The 23841-nt window shown below is 39.4% G+C and overlaps 1 protein-coding gene and 1 pseudogene across 2 annotated transcripts; both read left to right on the top strand.

The window, feature by feature from the left end:
* Nucleotides 1-230: 230 nt before the first annotated feature.
* Nucleotides 231-22574, top strand: LOC101593233 (SLA class II histocompatibility antigen, DQ haplotype D alpha chain-like). Of its 2 annotated transcripts, XM_023721201.1 has the most exons (6): nt 231-382; nt 4515-4763; nt 5455-5736; nt 5960-6121; nt 16528-16537; nt 22564-22574. In XM_023721201.1, the coding sequence occupies exons 1-4, from the start codon at nt 301-303 to the stop codon at nt 6112-6114; spliced, it is 768 nt and encodes a 255-aa protein (XP_023576969.1). In that variant the 5' UTR covers nt 231-300; the 3' UTR covers nt 6115-6121; nt 16528-16537; nt 22564-22574. The 2 variants fall into 2 exon arrangements, with proteins under 2 accessions (XP_023576969.1, XP_004624318.1); XM_004624261.2 differs by lacking the exons at nt 16528-16537; nt 22564-22574 and adding an exon at nt 6288-6843 and having other exon boundaries at nt 5960-6127.
* On the top strand, nt 7258-18023 carry LOC101560125 (annotated as a pseudogene).
* Nucleotides 22575-23841: the final 1267 nt, after the last annotated feature.

Raw genomic sequence — 23841 nt, 5'->3', positions numbered from 1 at the left:
ACAGACATGCGCATATGAGAGAAGAGTCCGCCTGGAATCCTCCCAGCATTCACAGAGCTCTGCCTGAGTCCACGCTGAGCGGAGGCTGCGTCACAAGCTGGGGATTCCCCTCTGTCCTTTAGGCCTCTCTGTACAAACTCTGCACCTGGCAACTTAAGCGTCATCACCAGCGATTATTCTGATTGGCCAAAAACTCTTGCTGGTGGGTTTGATTTGGGTGTTTCTAGATTTCCTTGGCTCAGTTCTCCCAATTGCTGTGTAATTCAGAACAGCGACGGCTGAGACCACCCTGAGAAGAGGATGATTCTAACCAGAGCTCTAGTTCTCGAGGTCTTTGCTGTAACCGCCTTGATGAGCCTTTGTGGAGGTGAAGACATCAAGGGTGAGTGCACGGCTGAGGGAGGTTCGTCCCCTGGAGCCCGAAAACAGTAAACAAGGCAGGGAGCAGAGTTAAATTCCAGCAGAGCAGGAACTTTTCAAGGGGCTTCTCAGCATCAGAAGATTGAAAAGTTGTGCCGTCCTTCCTTCAGGGCAGCAGAGCCCGAAGCACTGTCGTGGCTCACTGGGCTGCACAGGTCACCCAGCCCTCGGTTCCAGTGTTGGGCACAGCGAATGTAGCGTAGAGGTCTCTGCCACCGGGTCGGGGTGCTCTCACAGAGTAAGGACGTTTCCCCGCGTGCACTATGTCTCGCGCTAAAAATGCGTGAACTCTCCAATTTCTCTGAACAATTTTTGAAGCTTTGGTGGGAAGGGCGTTGGGTGTTTGTTTGTGACAGGGTCTCCCACCCCCACCCCGTGTAGTGCAGGATGGGCTCCAACACGTTTAGGTAGCCCGGGCTGGCCTTGAACTCACACTAATCCTCCTGCCTCAGTCTCCCTAGTGCCTTGATTACAGGGAGCGCCGCCACACCCAGCTGAAGCTTTTCCTGTACGCCTCTGCGGTACATCTTTGGGAAAACAGTTCCACGCACTGTGCATACCGTATGGACACACATAAAGAAAAGTGACTTTACTAGAGGCTCTACAGGGCATCATTACACAGATTGGGCTCGCACTGGTTCTTCCGTTTTCAGCCTCCCAAGCGCTGGGATTACAGGCACGCACCAGCACGTCCAGGCTCAGGCGCTGTCTCAGCTCACCCGGGGGCAGGGCCAGCGTGGCATGTGGTGCCAGGAATCGAACCGCAGTCCCTGTGGCTGCCTGAGCAGGCGCTTTAGTCCTGTGAGCTTTTCCTGTATTTTAGGGAAGGGTCTACAGGGTGTTCAGGGTCTCACTACTAGATCGGATTTGTAGCGATTCTTCTGTTCACAACCTCCCAAGTGCTGGGATTACAGGAGCGCCACCACACCCAGTCTCAATCGCCATCTCAGCACGCCCTGCGGGGATCAAATCCCTTTTGCCTGTGCCTGCTTGCAGGTGCTTTAATCCGCTGAGCTATTTGGCTGGCCCCTGGCTACTTTTTTTTTTTTTTTCCTTTCAGTACAGGGTCTGCAGGGTCTCCCTCCACAGATCCGTCTCGTAGTGATTCTCCTGACAGTGACCTTTCCTTGGCCTCAGATCTACACGTTTCTATGCTGGAGGCAGGTGGGGTGAGAAGCAGGTTAAAATGCCTTACCATCCTCGTTTTGGTCTCGAGGTCCTGCTTAATGTTATTTGATACGAGACACTTCAAAGATAAGCATAAAAATAGAAAGGCGTGTTTCATGGATAGTGAAAACATAAATGTTAACTTATTTGGAGGTTCAGCTAATAATATTTTCTTCTTAAAAAGTAAAGAATATTTAAAATTAAGAACTTTATGAGGAATAATTAGGTTAATTATCTTATTCTGAAGTTATCAACTCAAGTTACCTGTTCTCCAGTCCATCCGATGAAGTCCTAGGAATGGACAATGGGCAGCACTGGCTTTTTGACCCCATGGCCCCTGCCTTTGTTGCCCACCCTTTCCACCTTCCCTTCATACAGTTTTTCATCCCTCTTTCAGCACCTGCCCCTGACTGCCTGCTGTTTTACAGACATGAATAGGAGATCTGTAAAATCTACACATGAACAGTCAAGTATTTAAAACAGGAAGTGAAAGGGATTGAACAACTTTATTAACCACTGTGTTTCCATTTTAATATTGCTTGGGGTAGGGGGCTGGTGAGATGGCTCAGTGGTCTAAAGCACCTACTTAGAACAAGCTTAGCAAAGCACAGGGACCACGGTTCAATCCCCCAGCACCACATGCCAGCCAGCCCCGCCCCCTGGTGGGCTGAGCTGGCCACACACGCACACACACACACACACACACACACACACACAAATAAATAAAATTAAAAATAAAATATTGCTCGGGGTAGAAGCTTCACCTGCTTCTCAGAGCGCTTGGCTACTTTGTCCCCATCTTCTTTCTTCTGCATCGTACCTGAGCGTCCCAAGGAGGTTCAACCTACCCGTCGGTAAGGGTGGCACTGTGCAGGTACTCACAGTACTATAGGGCTGCATGAAAATGTTTTAATTTCTCTTGAAACAAAAAGAAAAAATTGAAGTTTAATGGCCTAAGAAAATGTAAACTCAGCCTGTATTTGTGTTTATACATAAAATATGCTTTTGGGGGTTTTTCTAGAGGAGGAGGCTGAAAACACCACGAAGGGTGCTGTTCACAAGTTACGCTGCAGCCCTGCTCATCACTGACACTGACTTTCACATTGCTCTGCTCTCCGTGTACCTAAAAATTTCTCCCAAGTCTCTGCTGTTCTCAAAAATGACACATGGTCTTCTGTACATGGTTTTGAATACACAGTAAGCTAAGTTTAGGGTGTAAAAAGTGGAAACCCAGGCTATGTGCCCCCAGAGGGTTCACAGACTGGGATGGAAGCACAGTGGGGTGCAGGAAGCAGAAAGGTCGTTGTTGAACAGGGCCTGGACCCTCTGAGGCTGAAACCATGAAAGCGACTCGTGTCCATCAGCACAGCAGTGTGCTGTCCACCAGCAGTGCTTGCAGCACAGGACAGGGGCCAGGCGAGGGAATGGTCAGTGCATGCACATTTGGGAAAGAAGTCAGGATGATGTATTGCAAAGATAAGAAGGATTTGTTGGGAGGCCTGTTGTTCCAGATGGACCAAAATGTTCACACTGAGGAAGGAAGGGAGTGAGAGAGAAGAGGAACAGACAGACTTGGAAAACAAGACACTGGGAGAGAGGGGCTGGAAGTCATAATTTTGTTGGAAACATATTAATAAGATTTAGCCAAAACACTGGTAACCAAACAGAAGCCTTTGGAAGGAAGTAGAGGTCTGCAGAAACACCCATAGCACCACCAAAGAAAACTTTATTCCAAGGATAAAAGAGGCACAAATCTTGCAAAAAGCAGGCAGCAAGCAAGGTTGATGTCTTTCAGCTTGACTGGCAGACCACAGTTAAGGCCCTCATCACGTAGCTCAGCTCAGGACGTGTGTTTGCTCATTTACTCGCCCATCTTTCCTGCTGTTCAGCAAGCTCCTCGACAGCAGATGCCAGGCTTGACTGATATTTCACTCCATGTTTCCAATATGTCTGGTGCTTGGTGATGCTCAGGAAATAAAGAAGGAAAAGAATAGAATGTCAAAATGCTCGTGGGTATCTTGATAGAAACAGTCTCCTGTTAGGTGCACTTGGGCCCAGTCGTACTGCACTGGCTGCCATGCTGGGTGCATCCCCAGCCTGCGTCTGTTTGAGGACAAGGATTTCAATCTACTTTGAGTCTGAAAGAGAATGTAAGTTTTAACTTAGAAGAAAAGGAAACGTCTAATAACTTCTTTCAAAAGAAAAGGAAAATGGGGAATGTGAAAAATCCAAAAACTAATACAACTTCCTTTTTTATTCTAGAAAAAGTATTAGTTATTCTTCTTTGAAAATTACTATTCTTAACAAAACCTTATAAGCATTATTTTTATGTACTTTATAATATCACTATTCGTGTTATGCTCCTTCTTATGCCCTCTAATAGTTAGAGGAAGCTCCTAAAATAATGAAATTCTATATGGGCACCTTTAAAAATGCAAAGGATGCTTATGTAGAAAAATCTCCTGTTCTAGGATAGCTCCAAGGGGGAAGGAAGTGTCACAGATTTACCAATTGGTGAGAGAATTTATGGATATAAAGTATGAATCAGAGGAAAGTAAATTACAGTTTTTAAGGACCAATTCCCACACACAAAAAAAGTGTTTATTCTTTCTTGCATTCAGTTGCATCATTTACCTTCAGCCTATGATGTACCAGACACTGAAAAAGGCACTCAGGAAATGTTAGTCATTAATCACATGACTTCTGCCCCCATCGAGAATACAGCGGAGTGCAAATGGCGGACTGGATGGTAACCAAATGACTGCTAGCACTGGGGTGGAGGAAGCCTCTAGTAGGCATTTTGTCCAGCAGCTGTACCAAAAATGAAGTCCATGACATTTGGAAATTTCATTTTTTTCTGTCACTGTTTAACAGTGTTCTTTCTCTCTCCATTTTCCACCTTTCTGCTATTCACCTATATTCATCAGCTGACCATGTTGCTGCCTTTGGCTTGGCCATGTTCCAGTCCTATGGGGAATCTGGTCAGTACACCTTCGAACTCGATGGCGATGAACAGCTCTATGTGGACCAGGGGAAGAAGCAGACCATTTGGAGGCTTCCTTTGTTTACTGAATTCACAGGATTTGACCCACAAGGTGGACTGACAGAAATAGCTACAACAAAACACAACTTGGCTGTCCTGACTAAAAGATCCAATTCTACTCCAGCTACCAATGGTATGTGTTCACTGTACTGCTTCTCTTTATTAAATCTATCCTGTCATCCCAAGTTTCACTCTGTTCCTTTCTGGTGATAGACATACTTTATTACTCTATACACTCTCTCTTTCTCATGGTGCTCCCAGATCTTCTCATGCTAATTGCTGAACTTTTTTTTTTAGGGAAGGGTCTACAGGGTGATCAGGGTCTCACTACTAGATCAGACTGGTAGTGATCTGTGTGTTTATAGCCGCCCAAGAGCTGGGATTACAGGGGCACACCACCACGCCCAGTCTCAATTGCCATCTCAGTGAGCCCGGAGGGTGGGGCTAGCACAGTGGGCCCAGGGATCAAACCTCCCACCCCTGCGCCTGCTTGCAGGCACTTTAATCTGCTGAGCTATTTGGTCAGCCCTCTGAACTTTAATCTTTACTCATCTAACAGATCACATTCTTCTATGTAACCCAAAGAGCCTTACTCCCCTAATGCATTCCTCCATGTTTCTAAAAAGGGTCCCACAGACATCTGTGTGCCCATTGGGGGAAGGGCCTAGGGATACAGTGGAAACTATGTATACTAGCTCCCAAGCAGAAAGGAAGCAAATTTGACTATCATGTGAGCAAATGTTGCTTGAAAGGATTCAGAGCAGAATGTCAGGGAAAAGCAATTCGCATTAGACACTCATATGAGGGTTATTTCCTCCCCACAGAAGTTCCAGAGGTGACTGTGTTTCCCAAACATCCAGTGGTGCTGGGTGAGCCCAACACCCTCATCTGTGTTGTGGACAACATCTTCCCTCCCGTGATCAACATCACGTGGCTGAGCAATGGGCGCTCAGTTACAGAAGGTGTTTCTGAGACCAGCTTCCTGTCCAAGACTGATCACTCCTTCCACAAGATCGCGTACCTCACCTTCATTCCTTCAGCGGATGACATTTACGACTGCAAAGTGGAGCACTGGGGCCTGGGCAAGCCTCTTCTGAAACACTGGGGTATGTAGAGCTCCACCCTTTTGGAATTCCTTCTTGTTCTCTGTCAAGCCTAAAACTTGTTTTCCACCTTTAAAAGGTTCAAAATGATAGTCTTGATGCTCTTCCCTAAGACTAATGCCCCAACTATTTGGAGAACCAACTCCCAGACCTCCACCCCAACCCAATCTTACATGTATGTACAAGAATACTACTTATTCTGACCTCAACAACTTCAACTTTACAGAACCTGAGATTCCAGCACCGATGTCAGAACTGACTGAGACTGTAGTCTGTGCCCTTGGATTGATTGTGGGGCTTGTGGGCATCATGGTGGGGACCGTCTTCATCATCAGAGGCCTGCGCTCAGGTGGTGCCTCCCAACACCTAGGGCCTTTGTGAGTAACAAAGAAAGGTAAGATTTTCTATTTATGAGTAATGAATCCACTACAGAAAGAAAGGAGGATATGATTAACGATATAGATTTAGTTAAAACATTGCATGGAAATTGTAGAGTGACATGAGCAGTGCAGGAGCCCTGGGTACCCATTGATATCTTGTCTCTTTTATTGCAGGTACACTTCCCATCTGCAAGAGCTGAAAACTGGGAGCACTAGATGGTCTGGCACTCACTTCTAGCATACTCCATCATATTCTGTATTTTCTCTAAATGCTCACTTCTCACCTCTTCGTTAGACCCCAAGGTGCTATATACCCTCTGAGCTCATGTACCCTCAAAGTTCTCCCCATGACCTCTTGATTATTTCCTTTTTCCTTCTATAGCATCCCTGAGATAACTGACCCAGCCACCCATTCCTCAGTGACTCTGATCCAGCATTCCTGTGGGAGCAATAAATCCCCCTTTACGAGGTCTTTGTTGAATTTTTTCCTTTCATCTCAAGGTCACTAGGACCATGGCTAAGAATCAGAAACCCTTATGTTCCAGGCTCATAAAAATCACATTCTTTGGGTCATCTCTGATGCTCAGTAACATCAAAGGAGCCAAGTATATCATGACAGTAGTTTGATGCCTTAGCCAAGCTTACCATTTTTCTCTCCTACTTGTTCCCAGCTTTGACCACGGCTACCCACCTCCATTTCAAACAGCAATAAAAATAATATTCTCTCTCATCTTGGTGTACACCTCTTAAAGGAGAAGAAAACTGTAAATAACTCTATACTCGTAACTTTTTAAAGCAAAGCAAAAATACATTAAGGAAAAAGATCCTTGACTCTAAAAGTTGCCAAAAATAAAAATTTTGGTATAAAAACTTTCCTCTCGAAACTTTAAATTTATAAAGAATACATGATGACAGTAGAAACTCTCCTCTCCCAATCTCATACTGAATAAATAAGAATTCTCAAGGCAGGAAAACAAATGAAAGTCAGAAAAATATTAGGACAAGACAGTAGTACACAGGTATCTGACAATAAGTAAGTACATATTTCTTAAGATTAATGACAAGAGAAAAAAGAATGATGGTAAAAACCACACACATGCATATTTAAAAGAAGTATAGATGCAGTCTACCTCATCTCCTAGCCATGCTAGAGATCACAGTGATGTCCCTGTGTCACCAAGAATGCTGCAGCCAGTGGGGTGACTATGGTTACATGAAATCTCTGATAGATAATCCCAAGGTGGGTTCACTGAATCCTCTGTGAATCTGTGTGTGTCCTGGGAGCAGGAATATACCCATATATGACCATCCCTATGCCCCTCCCTCTCCTAGCTAAGGAAAGCATGAACCTGTGGGAGAGAAATCCTAGGAGGGACAACACGGCTGGCATAATGTAGCAGTGCATGTGTTCTGTGTCCACTGGATTCACTGTCACCTACTGGAAACCTTTCCAGAGGAAATGGACCAGCAGATAGCGCTCTCTGACTCTCTAATAAATCTAGAATCTCACTCTTGAGAGTGTGTAGCACCTAAGTTGGAGACATTTGCCTTTGAAGCTGTTTAAGAAATAATTAATATCCCTGCTGTGCAACTACTGAGTCCATGCAGTAGATTTAGGATGTTATTATATAACTTGAAAAATCTATGGAAGTTATTTCTGTCCATGTCAGAAGTGAGCTCAAAATGAAATTAGGGGGAAATACGCAAAACATTAACACAGTAATTGATGCAGCATGGTTTAGTATGAAGGACCTAATTCTAAATCCAGGACTGAGTGTTTTATAACTAGTCTTAACACAAGAAAAAAAAAATGTCACTGGACTGTCCTGCTACAATGCTGTATATGGTTAGATTTCTAAATTTCTGTATAAAAATGTGCAATTGTTTATTCATATTCTTTAAATATTTTTCATTTTTTTAATTTTTATCTCCATATTCTGTAGGGACTTAATGTTTAATATATCAATACTTGATGAAAAATACCTGTTGCATGTCATACCTAAGATGTTTGATATTCAGATAGTGAAGTTAAACCCAACTGCATATGTTGTAGGGTAATAATCAACTTCTCTTCTGGAGGGTTAAAAATGTAAGTTTGCAGACCAAAAATTAGAGAAATAGAAGCTCTACAAGGACAGCCAACGTTTTGATTCTAGCCTTTCAAGGTCAGTGAAGACTCAGGACATAGGAGAACCTATACTATAACATCATGTAACTCAATTGTGTCCCAAATCTTCTGATCAAGGAGGTTATGGAACCACAGAGGAATGTGATTGATGACGTAGACTGTGCCTAAGGAGAGTCACCTGGAGAGAAAACATTCTCTCAGGCTTTCACAGAGAGCAAATGGGTCAATCAATGGCTGTGACTCATCCACAGGGCTGACACTGACAAAGGATCTGCAAATTGTGGTACAGGGTTACAGAATAAATCCTGAGGGGACTTGACTGACCTCATCAGATACAAAAGTTACATTTCTTGTTATATAGGACTTGCTTTATCTTGGTCTTAACCATCCAGCAGAAAAGTATAAAAACGAGGTATATAAAGTAAAGTCATATTAATATGCTGAGTTCTGAAAGTCTCTAATCAACAACTTCTGTGGTTAACCCAGTACTATTGTGGACTGCTGGACTGTGTTGGATTGTTTTACTGAATTCACACACTTATAGTATTTAGATGCCAATGGAATACCCATTCCTGACAGGACTAAATAAAAAAAAGGGGATACAAAGGACCATTTTGTATCTGTATATGCAGAATAGTTAGGATAGATATACAGCTACTTTCGCTCAATTCAAGGAGAAGAAAGATTTGTACTAATAGTGTTTGGACAGGATATCCTGTCTGCATCTTGTACTATTGATAACCACTAAGAAAATAGCAATGTACAATGTATTAATTATTGAAACTGCCCTACTAGTCAGTTTTGAAACTGTCTTATTTCTATTTGTTTCTCAATAAAATAAAATAATAAAAAAAATTTTAAAAAGGAAATGAGGCTTCATCTTGCCCTCCCACATATCCCAACAAGAAGAAAGTTTGGAAGGATGGAAAGAAAAGGAGAAGGATGAACAGGGGAAAAGGACAGAAAGAAATAAGTGAAGGGAAGAATAAAAGAATGGATAAAAGATGGAAAGAGGAAAAAAAGGAAAGGAGAAACTATTTTTAAAAATTTATGTAATAATCAAATCTTGGATTTTTTTTATTTTTATATTTACACAAAACAATTGTTAATTTAAAAAACTGTTGAAAATCCTTAAAAGGCAATTAGAAAAATTGATATTGACTGTATGAAGGAATTATTTACCTAATCTTAGTTGTGACAACGACATTGCTGCCAGTGCATGACCAAGTAGTCCTAATTTTGGGACCTGTGGTAAGACAACACGGTGGGAGTAGATGGCCCAGCAAAACTAGTTACCTCATGGCCTGAAGGCAAAAGAGGAAATAAAAAGAAGACATGAAAATCCCACAATCCTTTTGGGCATACCTCCCAGTTACCTAAAGACCTCTCTTCTTAAAAATTCTACCACCCCATAGTACCACAACAGGGACTGAAACTCCATGTCCAAACTATAATCCTTAAAGAAATGTATTTCTTGAAATGCAAATAAGATGGTACATGGTAAATACAAGGTTGAAAGGGCAGAGCAAATGTTTGACAAAATCTTCCAAAAAGAAAGAACTGAGAAGTAAAATGAAAACTTTAGTAGCGAAAGATTTAGTAGAAAGATGGCCAGCCTAATAGCTCAGAAGACAAAGCTCCTGCTTAGGCAAAACACAGAGGCCGGGGTTCGATCACCCATGTGCCATGCTGGCCCTGCCCCTGGGGTGCAATGAGACAGTGATTGAGACTGGGCGTGGTGGCGAGCACCCATAATCCCAGTATTTGGGAGGCTATAAACAGGAGAATCACTACAAGTCTGATCTATGTAGTGAGACCCTGGACATGCTGTAGAACCTGCTCTAAATGCAGAAAAAAAAAAGAAAAAGATTTAGTAGAGAAAGTTCATATGAAAATCAACAAGTTATTTAAAGTCTTTTTAACTAGCAATCTTAGAATTGAAAAGCTATTATATCCCTTCAAAAAAGTAGGGTGGTAAATAAGACCAGGAAAGGTAATAAAAAAAACTCTCTGAAATCTAAAGACAAGAAAGTGTCACACATAGTATTAAGACACAGAGAATAGATGGAAGAAATTCAATATTAAGCGACAAAAAATAGGGAAACAAAATGAAAGAATTTTTCCTAAAATATAGGAAGGAAAAATTTTCCAAATTCAGAGAATTTAATTATTCATATAGAATGGGACTACCAGGTATGTAGCAAAATTAATTTTAAAAAGGAATCATGGGTAAAGATAACATTTTAAAATTTTTCCAACTTCACAGATTGAGGGAACACTCTAAATTCTGCTGAGGAAAAGCAAAGCAAAATATACAACAAGCAAAAGTCAGACTTCTAGTGCTTCAGTCATTAAGATAAAGAGAAAAATCTTGGAGTTCTAAAGAATAATTATTTTAAATTAATAAGCATATGTACTTCAAAAATCACAAGCATAGAGAAAAAGTAAAAATACATATGAAAAGATATTCAATTTACCTACTACACTATTTTTTTTCTTTTCAAATTATTTTTATATATTTAGAATACAGGGTCTCACGACACAGATTGGACTTGTAGTGATCCTCCTGTTCTCAGCCTCCCAAGCGCTTGGATTGCAGGCCTGTGCCACCACAGCCAGTCTCAGTCACGGTCTCAGCATGCCCCAGGGGCAAGGCCAGCATGACTACACTTATTTTTATTGGAAGTTTATCAAGATAGAACCCAATAAAGTGAGGTTGTTAAATCAGAAAATAGAAAACCAAGGAATCCATGAAACCACAGAGTCAACCCAGGATGTGAATAAAAGGGTTCCTATAATGATGTAACAATAGTTGTTATTAGGCAAACTAAGAACATAGGACTACACAAGGGGAACTTATAAGGTAATAAAAATTATTCTTAAACTTTTACAATTAAGCTGTGAGCAAAGTATGACAATGATTGCTACTGCAGGCTGTCAATACCATTTAAGAGAACATTTTTAGGCAGATACTTCAGTATGGCAAGTAGAAGTATGAAGAAAAGGTGTAAGAAGCCATGGCAATGCCAACACTACTTCTAAGAAGGGGCATAAGAGATATGAGGCATATAAGGCAGAAGAAACGTATAAACAGATTGAAATTGCAATAGTAATTTAAAGAACTGTGTAAGGTGATTCAAGAATTAAAGCAGTTTTATTGGCCGAGCAATGGCCGTGACTCATCCACATGGCTGCACTGACACAGGTTCTACAATCTGAGGTACAGGATCTCAGGATAAATCCTGAGGGCATTTCACTGACCTTCTCAGACCAAAAAGCTACAACTCTTGTTGCATAGGTCCTGCTTTACCTTGGTCTTAACCATCCAGTAGAAAAGTATGAAGACGAAATATAGGAAGTAAAGCCATGCTGTTATGTTGAGCTGTGGGGGACTCAGGTCAATAATTTCTGACATTGCCAGTTAAACAGGAGACCCAATGCTATTGTGGGCTACTGGACTCTTTTAGAATATTTTGCTGAGTTTACACACCTATAATATTCAATAACGGAACTTAGAAAAAATGGGGTATACCGATGAATGTCCATTTTGTATTTGTGTATTCCAAGTGGTTGGGATAGATATATAGTTGCATTCTCTTAATGAATAGAATGATTTGTTCTAATGGTGTTTGTAAATAGGATCACAAGTCCACTTCTTGTACAGCAATTAACCACTAAGAAGAATATATGCAGTGTATTATTTTTTGAAACTGTACTTCTGATTGGATTTGAAACTGTCTCATTGCTATCTGTTTATCAATAAAACTTTGAAAAAAAAAAGAAATAAAGCAGTTTTAAGAGATGGACTATTATTCAGTCATAAGAAAGCCTGCACCCTTACACTTAGAGAGTTCTGAAGCTACAAAAGCTCTCAGAGTTGGCCCAAACTAGAGCAGCCCTACGTACTCCTGCACTAACTGTTGAAGGCAAATTCCCTGTAGGAAGGACAGTAAAATTCGATTGCATAGCGTTTATCACCAAAGCCAATTCCAAGGGAAAGAAGCCTTTCAGTCTCAAGGGGGAATTTAGAAGAAACAAAACAGCACTCACTTTAGAAATACTGTTCTAATAAATAAGTTTTCTTCTACATTCAATATAAGAAAACAAACATTTCTTTTTAAATTTTTAACATCTATTTGACACTTTAAATGGAATTTTCATATGATGCCACAATCCCACTTCTCAGCATAGGTACAAAGAAGATGATATTGTATCTCAAACAGACATCTGTATTCTCGTGTAAATTGCAGCAATGTTCCCTACAGCCAAGAGAAGAAATCAGCCTAAGCGACCAGCAACAACCTTAAACAAGAAAACAAATTCTATTATTTTTAACAGTGTGGGTGAACCTCAAGGACAGCACGCTAAATTAAATAAGCCAGAGAGAAAAAGATACATACTACATGGTCACATTTACATGTGGAATCTGAAAAAGTCAAACTGATGGAAACAAGAAGTAGGAACATCCAGGAAGATGGCAGAGCAGCAAACAGCAGCAAAACCACTCTCTGCAATTCAGAATCCAGCCACTGGAGTGTACCAATTTGAAGGAAAAAAATGAAGGAGGCAGGTCCGTCTGACACAGGAAGAATGTGAAGAGAAGATTAGAGCCCACAAGGAACGTGAAGAGACAGACCACAATGCAGAAAAATGAAGAGCAAACTGCACTTTTCCCCCAGCTCCTGGCTCACAGTGAGTGAGGAGACTCGACTCTACAGAGATACGCCGAGGGCAGGTTACCCAGGGGCATCCAGGGAGAAACGCACCCATGTAACGGAGCAGTCGATGCTCTGCAAGAGCTAGTCAGGGACTCCAGCCCAAACATTTGCATTATCCCATGGAGCAGGGCTGGGCCAGGTACTGTTCAGAGAGACACCAACAGAACCCAGAATTTGGGGCATCTGTGGGATAGTGTCATCTCAGGGGCACAGTGACTTAGCAGAGGGACAACCATGGGGATGTCCAGAGACAGGGAGCTGAGGTCAGGTTGCAAGAGAAACCTAGAGTGCAGGAGGCTGAAGACTTAGGCCCTGACCCCACAACCAGAGGCCACGATCAGCCTGAACTTCTATGCAGTTGAAAGCCTCAGAATCAGCACCATGTTTTACTGTACACTTCCTGGGAGTATCCAGCAAACTACCCCAATACCAGTGCAGGCTCATTGTGAGCACACAGCATGGATCTGGGCTCTGTCCGCTCTGTTGTCCAACACTGCCAACAGAAAAGCACCCTGAGTTCTCTCCTCCTCTGCTTTGGATTCCTTTGCTTTATTTCTTTTTCAACAACAACTAACATTTAATGATGAATAAATACAGTGTGATAACATTTTGTGTGTGTGTGTGTTTTAGGGAAGGGTCTACAGGGTGTTCAGGGTCTCATTACTAGATCAGACTCATAGTGATCCTCGTGTTTACTGCTTTATTTCTTGATTGCTTGCTTTTCATTTTTCATAAGTGTGAACAATATTCAGTTTTTATATTTTGTTTTGTTCTTGCTTTTGTTTTCTCCTTCTTTTTTTCTGTTCTTTCTTCTTCCCCAGTTTCCCAAAGCTTTCGTAATCGCCCTTTGTCCTCTAGCTTGCTTCTAATCTTTCTTTTATTTTCCCATTTTTTTCACTTACCGTTTTAAATTTTCTCCTCAGAGGGTAAATTGTTCTGTTGAGGTGATAGACACTATATATAATTTCCTGATTTGTTTTAGATTTTGTAATATATCCATAAATCTTATGGTGAAGGTGGAAAATTAAGTTATCACACTTTGTCAATTTTTAGACTCCCCTTGGTGGTATTGTTACTGACTGTACTACTTTAGTGAAAGTGTCATACTGTTGTGATCAGCTGTTCTTCCTTGTATGCTAGTACTGAGATTGTCTTGGAGTCACAAAAGACCATACTCCAGTGCTAAAGAACTGTGTGGTGGGCTGACCTGGGTGCTAGGCCAAACAGGCAGCAACCTCGCATCCCTGACAAATTGAAGAGACAGGATCTGGGGACTGACTCAGCCAAAAACTAGCTACATCTAAAAGATATCTCTGAGAAGTAGTCATTTCTCTTTTTTTTCAGTTTATTGGTACAATTTATATATGTGTAACAATCATATTCATTAGAGAGAATTTGTACCTGGATCTGATGTATTTTGATTCCTCTTTTTTCCCCAATCCCCTCCCCTCCCTTCAACCCATCTTCCTCCCTATTTACAAAGCTTTGTTTCCATTTTATCCTTTATCATTTTTCCCTCATCCTTTGTCCCCCCCACTTCCTCTCTCTAGTTCCTCTTTCGTTTGAACAGTTTCTTCCCATTTCACAATATCTATTGTATATTCTGCTCATTTTCTCTTTCAGTTTCTTATACTAGGGAGATGAATATTTACACATATTGTGTCCAATTTATTTCAAACAACAGTATGGCTTCAAGTCCATCCATTTAGCTATAAATGTCTCAAGTTTATCCTTCTTCATTGCTGAGTAGCACTCCATTGTATAAAAAAAACTGCATCTTTTTATCGTTCCTCAGTTAATGAGCATCTGGCTTATTTCCAATACTTAGCTATTACAAACTGTGATGCTATAAAAATGCATGTACATACAGCACTGTATTATGGTGTTTTTAATACTTCCAGGAAGATACTCAGAAGGAGAATAGCTATGTCAGAAGCAAACTCTAATCCTAGTTTTTTGAGGAATATCCACACTGATTTCCACAGTGGTTGCACCAGTCTACACTCCCACTAACAGTGGAGAAGGGTTCCTCTTACCCCAAAGATCCTCCAGAATTTGTTACTGGTTGTTTTCTTTCTTTCTTTCTTTCTTTCTTTCTTTCTTTCTTTCTTTCTTTCTTTCTTTCTTCTTTCTTTCTTTCTTTCTTTCTTTTGAATGCTTACTTTTATGATTATTGGTACAATAAAAATAAGATATACATAATGGTTGCATTTTTATAAAGAATTTGTATCTGTATATGTTATATCATGATTCTTTTTTCTCCCATTGTCATGCCCTCCTTTCAAACCCCCTTCCCCTCTGCTGCTTTGTATCCTTCTTTTCTCATTTTTTTCTTTCCTTTCTTCCCCGCTGCCTCCGAATGGAGAATTTAACTCAGGCCTTTGTGCTTGCCAGGCAGGTGCTTATTCTACTGAGCTATCTCCCCAGCCTGTCTTTCCTTTCTTCTTTCCTTCTCCATCTTCCCTATTTCCCATTCCACTTTGAATAATTTCTTCCTATTTCAAAATACTTATTGGATATTTTGGTTGTAATATACCATTTCAGTTTCTCACGGAGATAATGTGATATTTATACATATATCTCTAAATTATTTCTCTTATGATTATGGTCTCAAAAACCATTCATTTAGCTACAAAGTCTCAATTTTATCATTCTTTAAGGCTAAATAACACCCCATTATATAAAGAGTACATCTTTTTATCCATTCATTGGGGTATTTAGGTTGCGTCTCAGATTTATCTGTTACAAACTGTGCTGCTATAAACGTCGGTATGCACATATCACTCTGGTATGATGCCTTTAATTCTTCCAGGAAGATATCCAGAAGGGGAAAGGTTGAGTCAAATGAGGCCTTTAATACTAGTTTTCTGAGTAATCACACTTATTTCTACAGTAGATGCACCAGACTACAATCCCTCCAACACATTAACAGAACTAGGCACCAGACTGTCCCTCCAACTGATACAGGGAGAAAAACTGATCTCGGGTGGGTGACGTCCAAACCATATAGGGAACCTCCAAGTGACATAGGGAAAAACAATCTCCTGACCTGACCTGCATGAGTTCATGTTCTCTAAAACCAAAGGATGAATTTTAGGAATAAACCAAGATTATGAGCAGAATATATTTATTAAGGGAAAGAAAGCTCCTGTCAGAGAGAGGGACAGGAGGGGAGCCCCCGAGCAGGTAGTCCCCAGGAAGCAAACCATGAGGGGCTAAGGTGGAGAAAATGGGAACCTGCTTAGGTGGATGTAGGGTGGGACAAGACTACGATCACCCAATGAGATTACAAGCATCACTACTCAGGTAAAATTGATTAAGTTCAGGACCAAATGGGGAAGCGAGTCATGTAGCAAGTGGGCATGAATGTAGAACAGGACTTTACCAGGTAGCCATCCAGCAGCTGAAGGATTAATGATTCTTCTGGCTCCCTCAAGGTGATCAATCTTGGATGCCAATCTTTAGGGAGGTCGGCATTTGTTTATCTTTGGTCTTTAGGTCTGGCCCACGGCAGCGGGAGCATCTGTCCCTCCCACAGTAGTAAGGTATCTTGTCTTCTGTGTTATCTCCTTCAAGGGCTCAGCTCTGTCTGACTGCCTATAATATTTCTATTTAATGCAGCTGCCTCAACACAACTACTCTCCCCTTTTCCCCACAGCCCAGCTAGCATTTGTTATTAGCCGTTTCTTGATACTTTGAATATTACAAAAGAAGAGTATTCAAATAACAGAACTTAACCAAAAAAGGGGATACAGATGAATGTCCATTTTGTATCTGTGTATTCAAAGTGGTTAGCATAAATATATAGTTACATTCTCTTAATGAATAGAGGGATTTGTTCTAATGGTGTTTGTAAATAGGATATCATGTCTGCATCTTGTACAGCAATTAACCACTAGGAAGAATGTATGCAATGTGTTAATTATTGAAACTGTCCTACCAATTTGATGTGAAACTGTTTCATTGCTATGTATTTCTCAATAAAATTATGGAAAAAAGTAATCCATGATTATTTTAGTAAGCATAAAAAATATAAAGCAATATTAAGAAGAAAACACAAATTCTGAAAACCTGTAGGGTATTTTGCATTTCTAAGAGGGAAGCGTTGTTGACAGATGTATTCAGTCTGTGAAGATATATTGAAGAGCTCCAATCTGAGCAGGGGATTGATTGTGTTAGGAAGTTTGAGAGGAATCCAAGGGAGGCAGACCAGATGTGATATTAATTTAAAAAAACAAAAGAAGGTTCGGTCAGCTCAGGCTCGTGGCTGGGTTGGTGCAGGCTCCCACGAAGCAACTTTGGTGTCTCCCTCTTGGACTCTGGCTCCTGAGCCCAGTGAGAGGACTGCAAAGGTCTTGCTGAGGAAGTTCTATGTGGGGCAGCAGGTCTCAGAGAGCCTCTGCGCCTGCCTCGGAAGCCAGGCCTTCAACACAGGGCTGCCACCACCCCCAGAGTCATCAGGGCCCGAGCATAAGGGTCACAGAGACCCCACGAACCCCTAAAAGCCTGGGTCTGTTTCCTGGAAGTCTTTAGCAATCACATTTGCTATTAGAGGGGCCTTAATGGCTGGCATGAAGTACTTCAAGAAGGAAAAGACAGAAAAGCTGGAGAAGGAACAGCATGGAAGCAGCGGGAAGCCTTTACTTGGGGGACCATTTTCCCTAACAACCCATACCAGAGAGCCCAAAGCTAACAAGGATTACCTGGGCGAGTGTGTATTGATTTATTTTGGCTTCACACATTGTCCTGATATCTGTTCAGAAGAACTAGAAAAAATGATTGAAGTCATGGATGAAATAGTATTCCACTCCCAAATTTAACTCCACTTTTCATCACCATTGATCCAGAAAGGAACACAAAAGAAGCCATTGCAAGTTATGTGAAAGAATTTTCTCCCAACCTGGTTGGCTTGACTGGCACAAAAGAAGAGATCAATCGAGTGGCCAGAGCTTACAGAGTGTTTTACAGCCCGGCCCCAAGGATGAGGGTGAAGACTACATAGCAAGTAAATGCCCAGCTTCTCACTCATGGGCTGGCTCCCAGATCCCAAATACGCAGTTTTAATTGGCCAGCTTTGGAGATGGAAGAACATTTGAGATTAGTACAGATTCCATGGGAATTTTGGATTTTGGAAAGAAAAGCATTGTTTTTAAAGATGATTGTTTATCTTTACTGCTCATAATTTAATTGCCTGGATTTCTTTTCTAGTGATGTATAAAATATGAGGGGGTATAAAATCAATATCTGAGTGCCTCACACTGGAGAGAAACCATATATATAAACAATGTGGAAAAGCATTCACTACACACAGTTATTGTCAAATACATGAAAAAATTACAGTGGAGAGAAACCTTACGTGTGCAAGCAGTGTGGGAAAGCATTCAGCACTCCGAGTTGGTATAAAATACACGAAAGAAGTCACATGGAAGAAACTTTATGTGTGTAAACAATATGGTAAAGCATCTGCTACATACAAATATTGTCACATACATGAAATAACTCACACAAGGGAAAAAACCTTTACATGTAACCAATGTGGAAAAAAAAACTGCTATTAAGTCCCCATTTCATAGACACAGAAGAACGCACACTGGTAAGAGATCCTACGAGCATAAGCAAACATGGAAAAACATTCACTGAGCACAGTTATAAACTACATGAAAATAGTCAGAAGGGAAGGTATCCTATGTATGTTAGCAGTGTGGGAAATTTTTCTGTATATACAATTAATGTAAAATACATGAATGAAGTCACACTGGGAAGAAAGTCTATGTACTGAGGCAATGCAGGACAGTGTTCAGTGTACATGGGTACAGCCAAATACATGAAACAAGCCACACTAGGGAGAAATTCTATGCACATATTTTAAAACTCTAAGAGGTTTTACTGTAAAAGTTGCTTATGTAGTAGAGACCTGTACAAATAATATGAATTTTTTTTTTTTTTTTTTTTTTGGAACCAGGAATTGAACTCAGGCCCTTGCGCTTGCCAGGGAAGCGCTTATTCCACTGAGCCATATCCCCGGCCCCAATAATATGAAAATTTTGATGTCAATATTTAATAAATTTTCCAGAAAATAGTGGAAAATAATGCCAGAAGGAGATATCCTAAAATTTATTCATTCTGTGTTTTTTAGTAGATGTAAATATCTGAACTATGTATCTGTAGTATTGACTATGAAATACTGACTATTAAATACAATAATCATATATTTTTGTGTAAACTTGTATCTTTAGTTTAGCATACAGTGTCTGCTAATTAGACAAGGTAAACTAGAATTATTTTTCACTTCAAAAAAAGAACATTACAGTACTCTAAAATAGGAGATTGAAAAGGATATCAGAAAAAAATATATCCCTTGCTCTAGGATAGAAAAAAATAACATGGTAAAAATGATGATACTGCCAAAATTACTACACAGATTTAATGTAATCCCAATCAAAATACCATTAATATAACTCACAGAACTAGACAAAACGTTTTGAAAATTCACTTGGAACCAACAGAGACCTAGCATAGCAAAAGGAATTCTGTGCAACAAAAGCAAGTCAGAGAGCATCACAATCCCTGACTTGAAATTATGCTACAGAGCTATTGTGATAAAGACAGACTGGTACTGGAAAAAAAACACCAGACCTGAGGATCAGTGGGAGAGATTAAAAGAAGCAGAAACAATTCCAGAGGCATTGATCCATCTTATCTTTGACAAATGGGCCAAACACATTCACTGGAAGAAAGTCAGCCTCTTTAAAAAATGATGCAGGAAAAACTAACTTTCTACATGCCAAATATTAAAGCTAGATTAATGGCTGTCACCGAGCACTAAACTAAAATAAAAATGGATTAAATATCTCAATATTAAAAAAGACACTAAATCTTCTGGAAGATAGAATAGGTAGAATGCTGGAAGGTAGAAGATGCAGACAAAGATTTTATGAACAAAATGTTGATTATACAGAAATTATCACAAAAAATCAATAACTGGAACTTCATCTTATTAAATAGCATTTACACAGGAAACCAAATTACCCGCAAAGAAAAAAGACAACCCACAGAGTGGGAAAACTTTTTGCCAGTTGTTCTTCAGAAAAAAGACTAGTATTGACAACTGGATACTAGTAATGTATAAATATTACACATCACATTAACCAAAGTAAGAGCAAAAACCACATGATCATTTCAGTAAATGCACATAATGAAAATCCTACAAGAAATTGGAATAAAAAGTCTTTATCTCCATCTGATAAGAGCCATCTATGACAAACCAATACTCAACATCGTACTAAATGATTAAAACTAGAAAACTTTCCCTCTAAAATAAGGAACAAGACAAGGATGCCCACTATCAATACTGCTATTCAATATAGTCCTGGAAACATTAGCCAAAGCAATTTGACAAGAGAAAAAATTAGAAAAGATAAAAATAGTAGGATTAAGGATGGGAAGAAGTTAAATTAACATTATTTACAGATGACATAATACTCTATACAGACACCTTCACCAAAAGACTTCTAGATGTAAGAAGTAAATTCAATAACAAAATAAAAAAATCAACACTCAAAAATTAATAGCATTCTTGTGCACAAATAACAAACTCACTGAGAGAAAAATTAAAAAAATCATAACTCTCACAATGACATCAAGAAAAATGAAATACCTAGGAATCAATCTACAAAGGAAGTGAAAGACCTACACACTTTAAAATATAGTACTTTGAAAAATTAGATCAAATGAGATATTATAAAATGAAAAAATAGCCAGTTTTCTAGGATAAACAGAGCCAATCTAGTGAAAATGGCAGTATTGCAAAACCATTATACAGAGGTAAGACAATCCCAATCAAAATACCACTAGTTCACAGAACTGGAGAAAAAAATTCTAAAATTCATTTGGAACCAGGAGAGACCTAAAATGTCAAAAGCAATTCTGGGCAACAAAGTCAAGTAAGGAGCATAACACCCAAAAAAAGCTACCATAATAATAACAGCCTGGATTGTCAGACAAAAAAAAAACAAAACAAAACAAAAAAACAAAAACAAAAACAAAAAAACAGTCCTGAGAATCAGTACAAAATAATAGAGGATGCAGAAATAACACCAAACATTCTCAGTCATTTTCTCTTTGACAAACTGTTCAAATACCTCCACTGGATGAAAAATAGCCCTTAATAAATGATGCTGAGAGAACTCAGTTTCTATATGCTACATGTTAAAATTAGACCCATATCTCTCACCATGCACTAAAGTAAAATTGAAACATATCAAAAATATAAATATTAAAACAGAAACACTTAATCTGCTGAAAGATAAAATAGATAAAATTCTTGAAGATATAGGTATAGGTAAAGACTTCATAAACAAAATTTCCATCACACAGGAAATGTTGCAAACAATCAACAGCTGGGATCATATTAAATTAAAAAGCTTTTGCACAGCAAAAGAAACCACCAACAGACTGAAGAGCAATTCTTCAAATGAGAATGAAAAAATTATTTTCAATATGTATTCCCCAGACAAAGCGCTAATATCTATATATAAAAATCTCAAAAAATTGGAACCTTCTCCCCAAGTTAAAGAAACAATCCAAAACTGGACATCTGAAATGAATACACTCTCCTCAGATAAAGACATACAAATAGCAAACAAGTGGAAGAAAAAAAGTTTAACACCATTTGAGAAATGGAAATTAAAACAGCACAGAGGCCCCATTTCTCTCCAGAAAGAATAGCTATTATCAAGAAGCCAACCCACAACAAATGCTCGTGGGTCTGTGGGTAAAAGGAACTCTTTTGGGAGTGTAAACTGTACAACCACTTTGCAAATCACTATGGAGATTTTCAAAAAACTGAAACTAGAAGTCCCATTTGACCCAGCTGTTTCCATTTTCTACATATTCCCAAAAGAGTTAAAAGCATCATTCCAGAGAAGTACATGTCCGCTCAGATTTATAGCAGCACAATTTGAAATAGCTAAATCTTAGAAACAGCTCAGATGCTTAAATACACAAAGAGACTGTGATTTTCATATACAGTGGAGCACTAATTTGCCATCAAGAAGGATGCACTTGAGATATTGTTATGTAAATGGATGTACCTTGAGGCCATACTTTAAGTGAAATGAGCCAAACACACATGTTGAAAAATTCACATGATAAATAACAACCAAAATGAATGATAGATATTGGGAAGTAGGATCAAAATGTTCAAGAAGAAAGGGGGATATAGAAGGAAAAAAGAATAGAACAAAAATGAAAACACAGTCTTGCAAATGATAGCAGAAGAAGGGTTGAAGCAGGGGTATGGAGAAAATCAAGATGTATTATATACAGGTACAAATTCCCCCTGACTAATGTGATCACTATGGATATCAATAGTGTCACAATAAAGTTTTAACATGCTGAGTTGTAAAAGGCTCAATTCAACAACTTCAGACAATTGCCAGTTGTGCTGATAACTCACTGCTATTATGGACTATTGGTCTATATTTGGTTATTTTGCTGAATTCAGGCACCTACAATCTTTGGTGTGGCATCAAGTATGAAAAGGTCCTTTAAACACTTCGCCAAATACAGCTACTCTAACTGCAGTGGGACACTCATCTCTGACAAAACACAACAAAAGGGGAGATACAAATAAAGGACCATTTTGTTGTGAAAAAAATTTATATACACATATACATATATATATATATATATATAATAGTTAGAATAGATATATGTCTACTTTCTCTTAGTCCACTGAGAAGAAAGGTTTGTATTAGTATTCTTTTTAGACAAGATATCAGGTCTGCATCTTGTCTTCTAAATAATTAATATGAAGACAACAATATGCAATGTTTTAATTATTGAAAATGTACTACTAAGCTGTTTTGAAACTTTTTCATTGCTATTTTACCGTTTTTTCTCATTAAAGTGATTTTTTTCAGATTTAATTTATTTCTTTTCCATAATTTTATTGAGAAACAAATAGCAATGAGACAGTTTCAAATCAAATTGATAGGACAGTTTCAATAATTAACACATTGCATACTGTCTTCCTAGTGGCTATTTGTTGTACAAGATGCAGACATGATATCCTACTTACAAACACTCTTAGAAAAAAATCCCTCTATTCATTGAATTAAGACATTGTAGCTATATATCTATCCTACCCATTTTGAATACACAGATACAAAATGGTCATTCTTCTATATCCCCCTTTTTTGTTTAGTTCCATCATTTAAACATTATAGGTGTATTAACTCAGCAAAATATTCCAGTAGTCCATAATAGTATTGGGTCCTCTGCTTCACTGGCAATGTCAGAAGTTGTTGACCTGAGTCCCCTACAGCTCAACATAACAGCATGGCTTTACTTCTTATACTTCGTTTTTTTGTTTTTTGTTTTTTTTTTTTTGTTTGTTTGTTTGTTTGTTTGTTTTTTTGAAGAACTGGGGATTGAACTCAAGCCCTTGCACTTGCCAGGGAAGTGCTTATCTTACTGAGCCATCTCCCCGGCCCCATTATACTTCATTTTTATACTTCTCTGCTGGATGGTTAAGACCAAGACAAAGCAAGACCTATGCAACAAGAGTTGTAGCTTTGGATCTGATAAGGTCAGTGAAATCCCCTCAGGATTTATCTTGAGACCCTGTACCTCAGATTGCAGATCCTTTGTCAGTGTCACCCATGTGGATGAGTCACGGCCATTGCTTGGCCAATTTGCTCCTGTGACAGCCTGACACAATGTTTTCTCTCCATGTGACACTCCTTAGGCACACTCTACAGCATCAGTCACTTTGCTGTTTGGCTCCATAATCTCCTTGATCAGAAAATTTGGGACACAACTGAGTTACATGATGTTACAGTACAAGTTCTCATATGTCCATAGTCTTTTTTTTTTTTTT

The sequence above is a fragment of the Octodon degus genome, unplaced genomic scaffold, assembly GCF_000260255.1.
Source record: "Octodon degus isolate 3935 unplaced genomic scaffold, OctDeg1.0 scaffold00005, whole genome shotgun sequence".
Classification (NCBI taxonomy): Eukaryota; Metazoa; Chordata; class Mammalia; order Rodentia; family Octodontidae; genus Octodon; species Octodon degus.
Note: the sequence above shows the minus strand (reverse complement) of the source record. Positions and strands in the feature narration are given on the sequence as shown.

What these genes read in the sequence shown, in the direction of transcription:
- LOC101593233 (XM_023721201.1), top strand. Translation starts at nt 301, where the DNA reads ATGATTCTAACCAGAGCTCTAGTTCTCGAGGTCTTTGCTGTAACCGCC. An exon ending in TGGAGGTGAAGACATCAAGG is followed by an intron (nt 383 to 4,514) that starts GTGAGTGCACGG and finishes TATATTCATCAG; the next exon opens with CTGACCATGTTGCTGCCTTT. An exon ending in GCCTCTTCTGAAACACTGGG is followed by an intron (nt 5,737 to 5,959) that starts GTATGTAGAGCT and finishes TCAACTTTACAG; the next exon opens with AACCTGAGATTCCAGCACCG.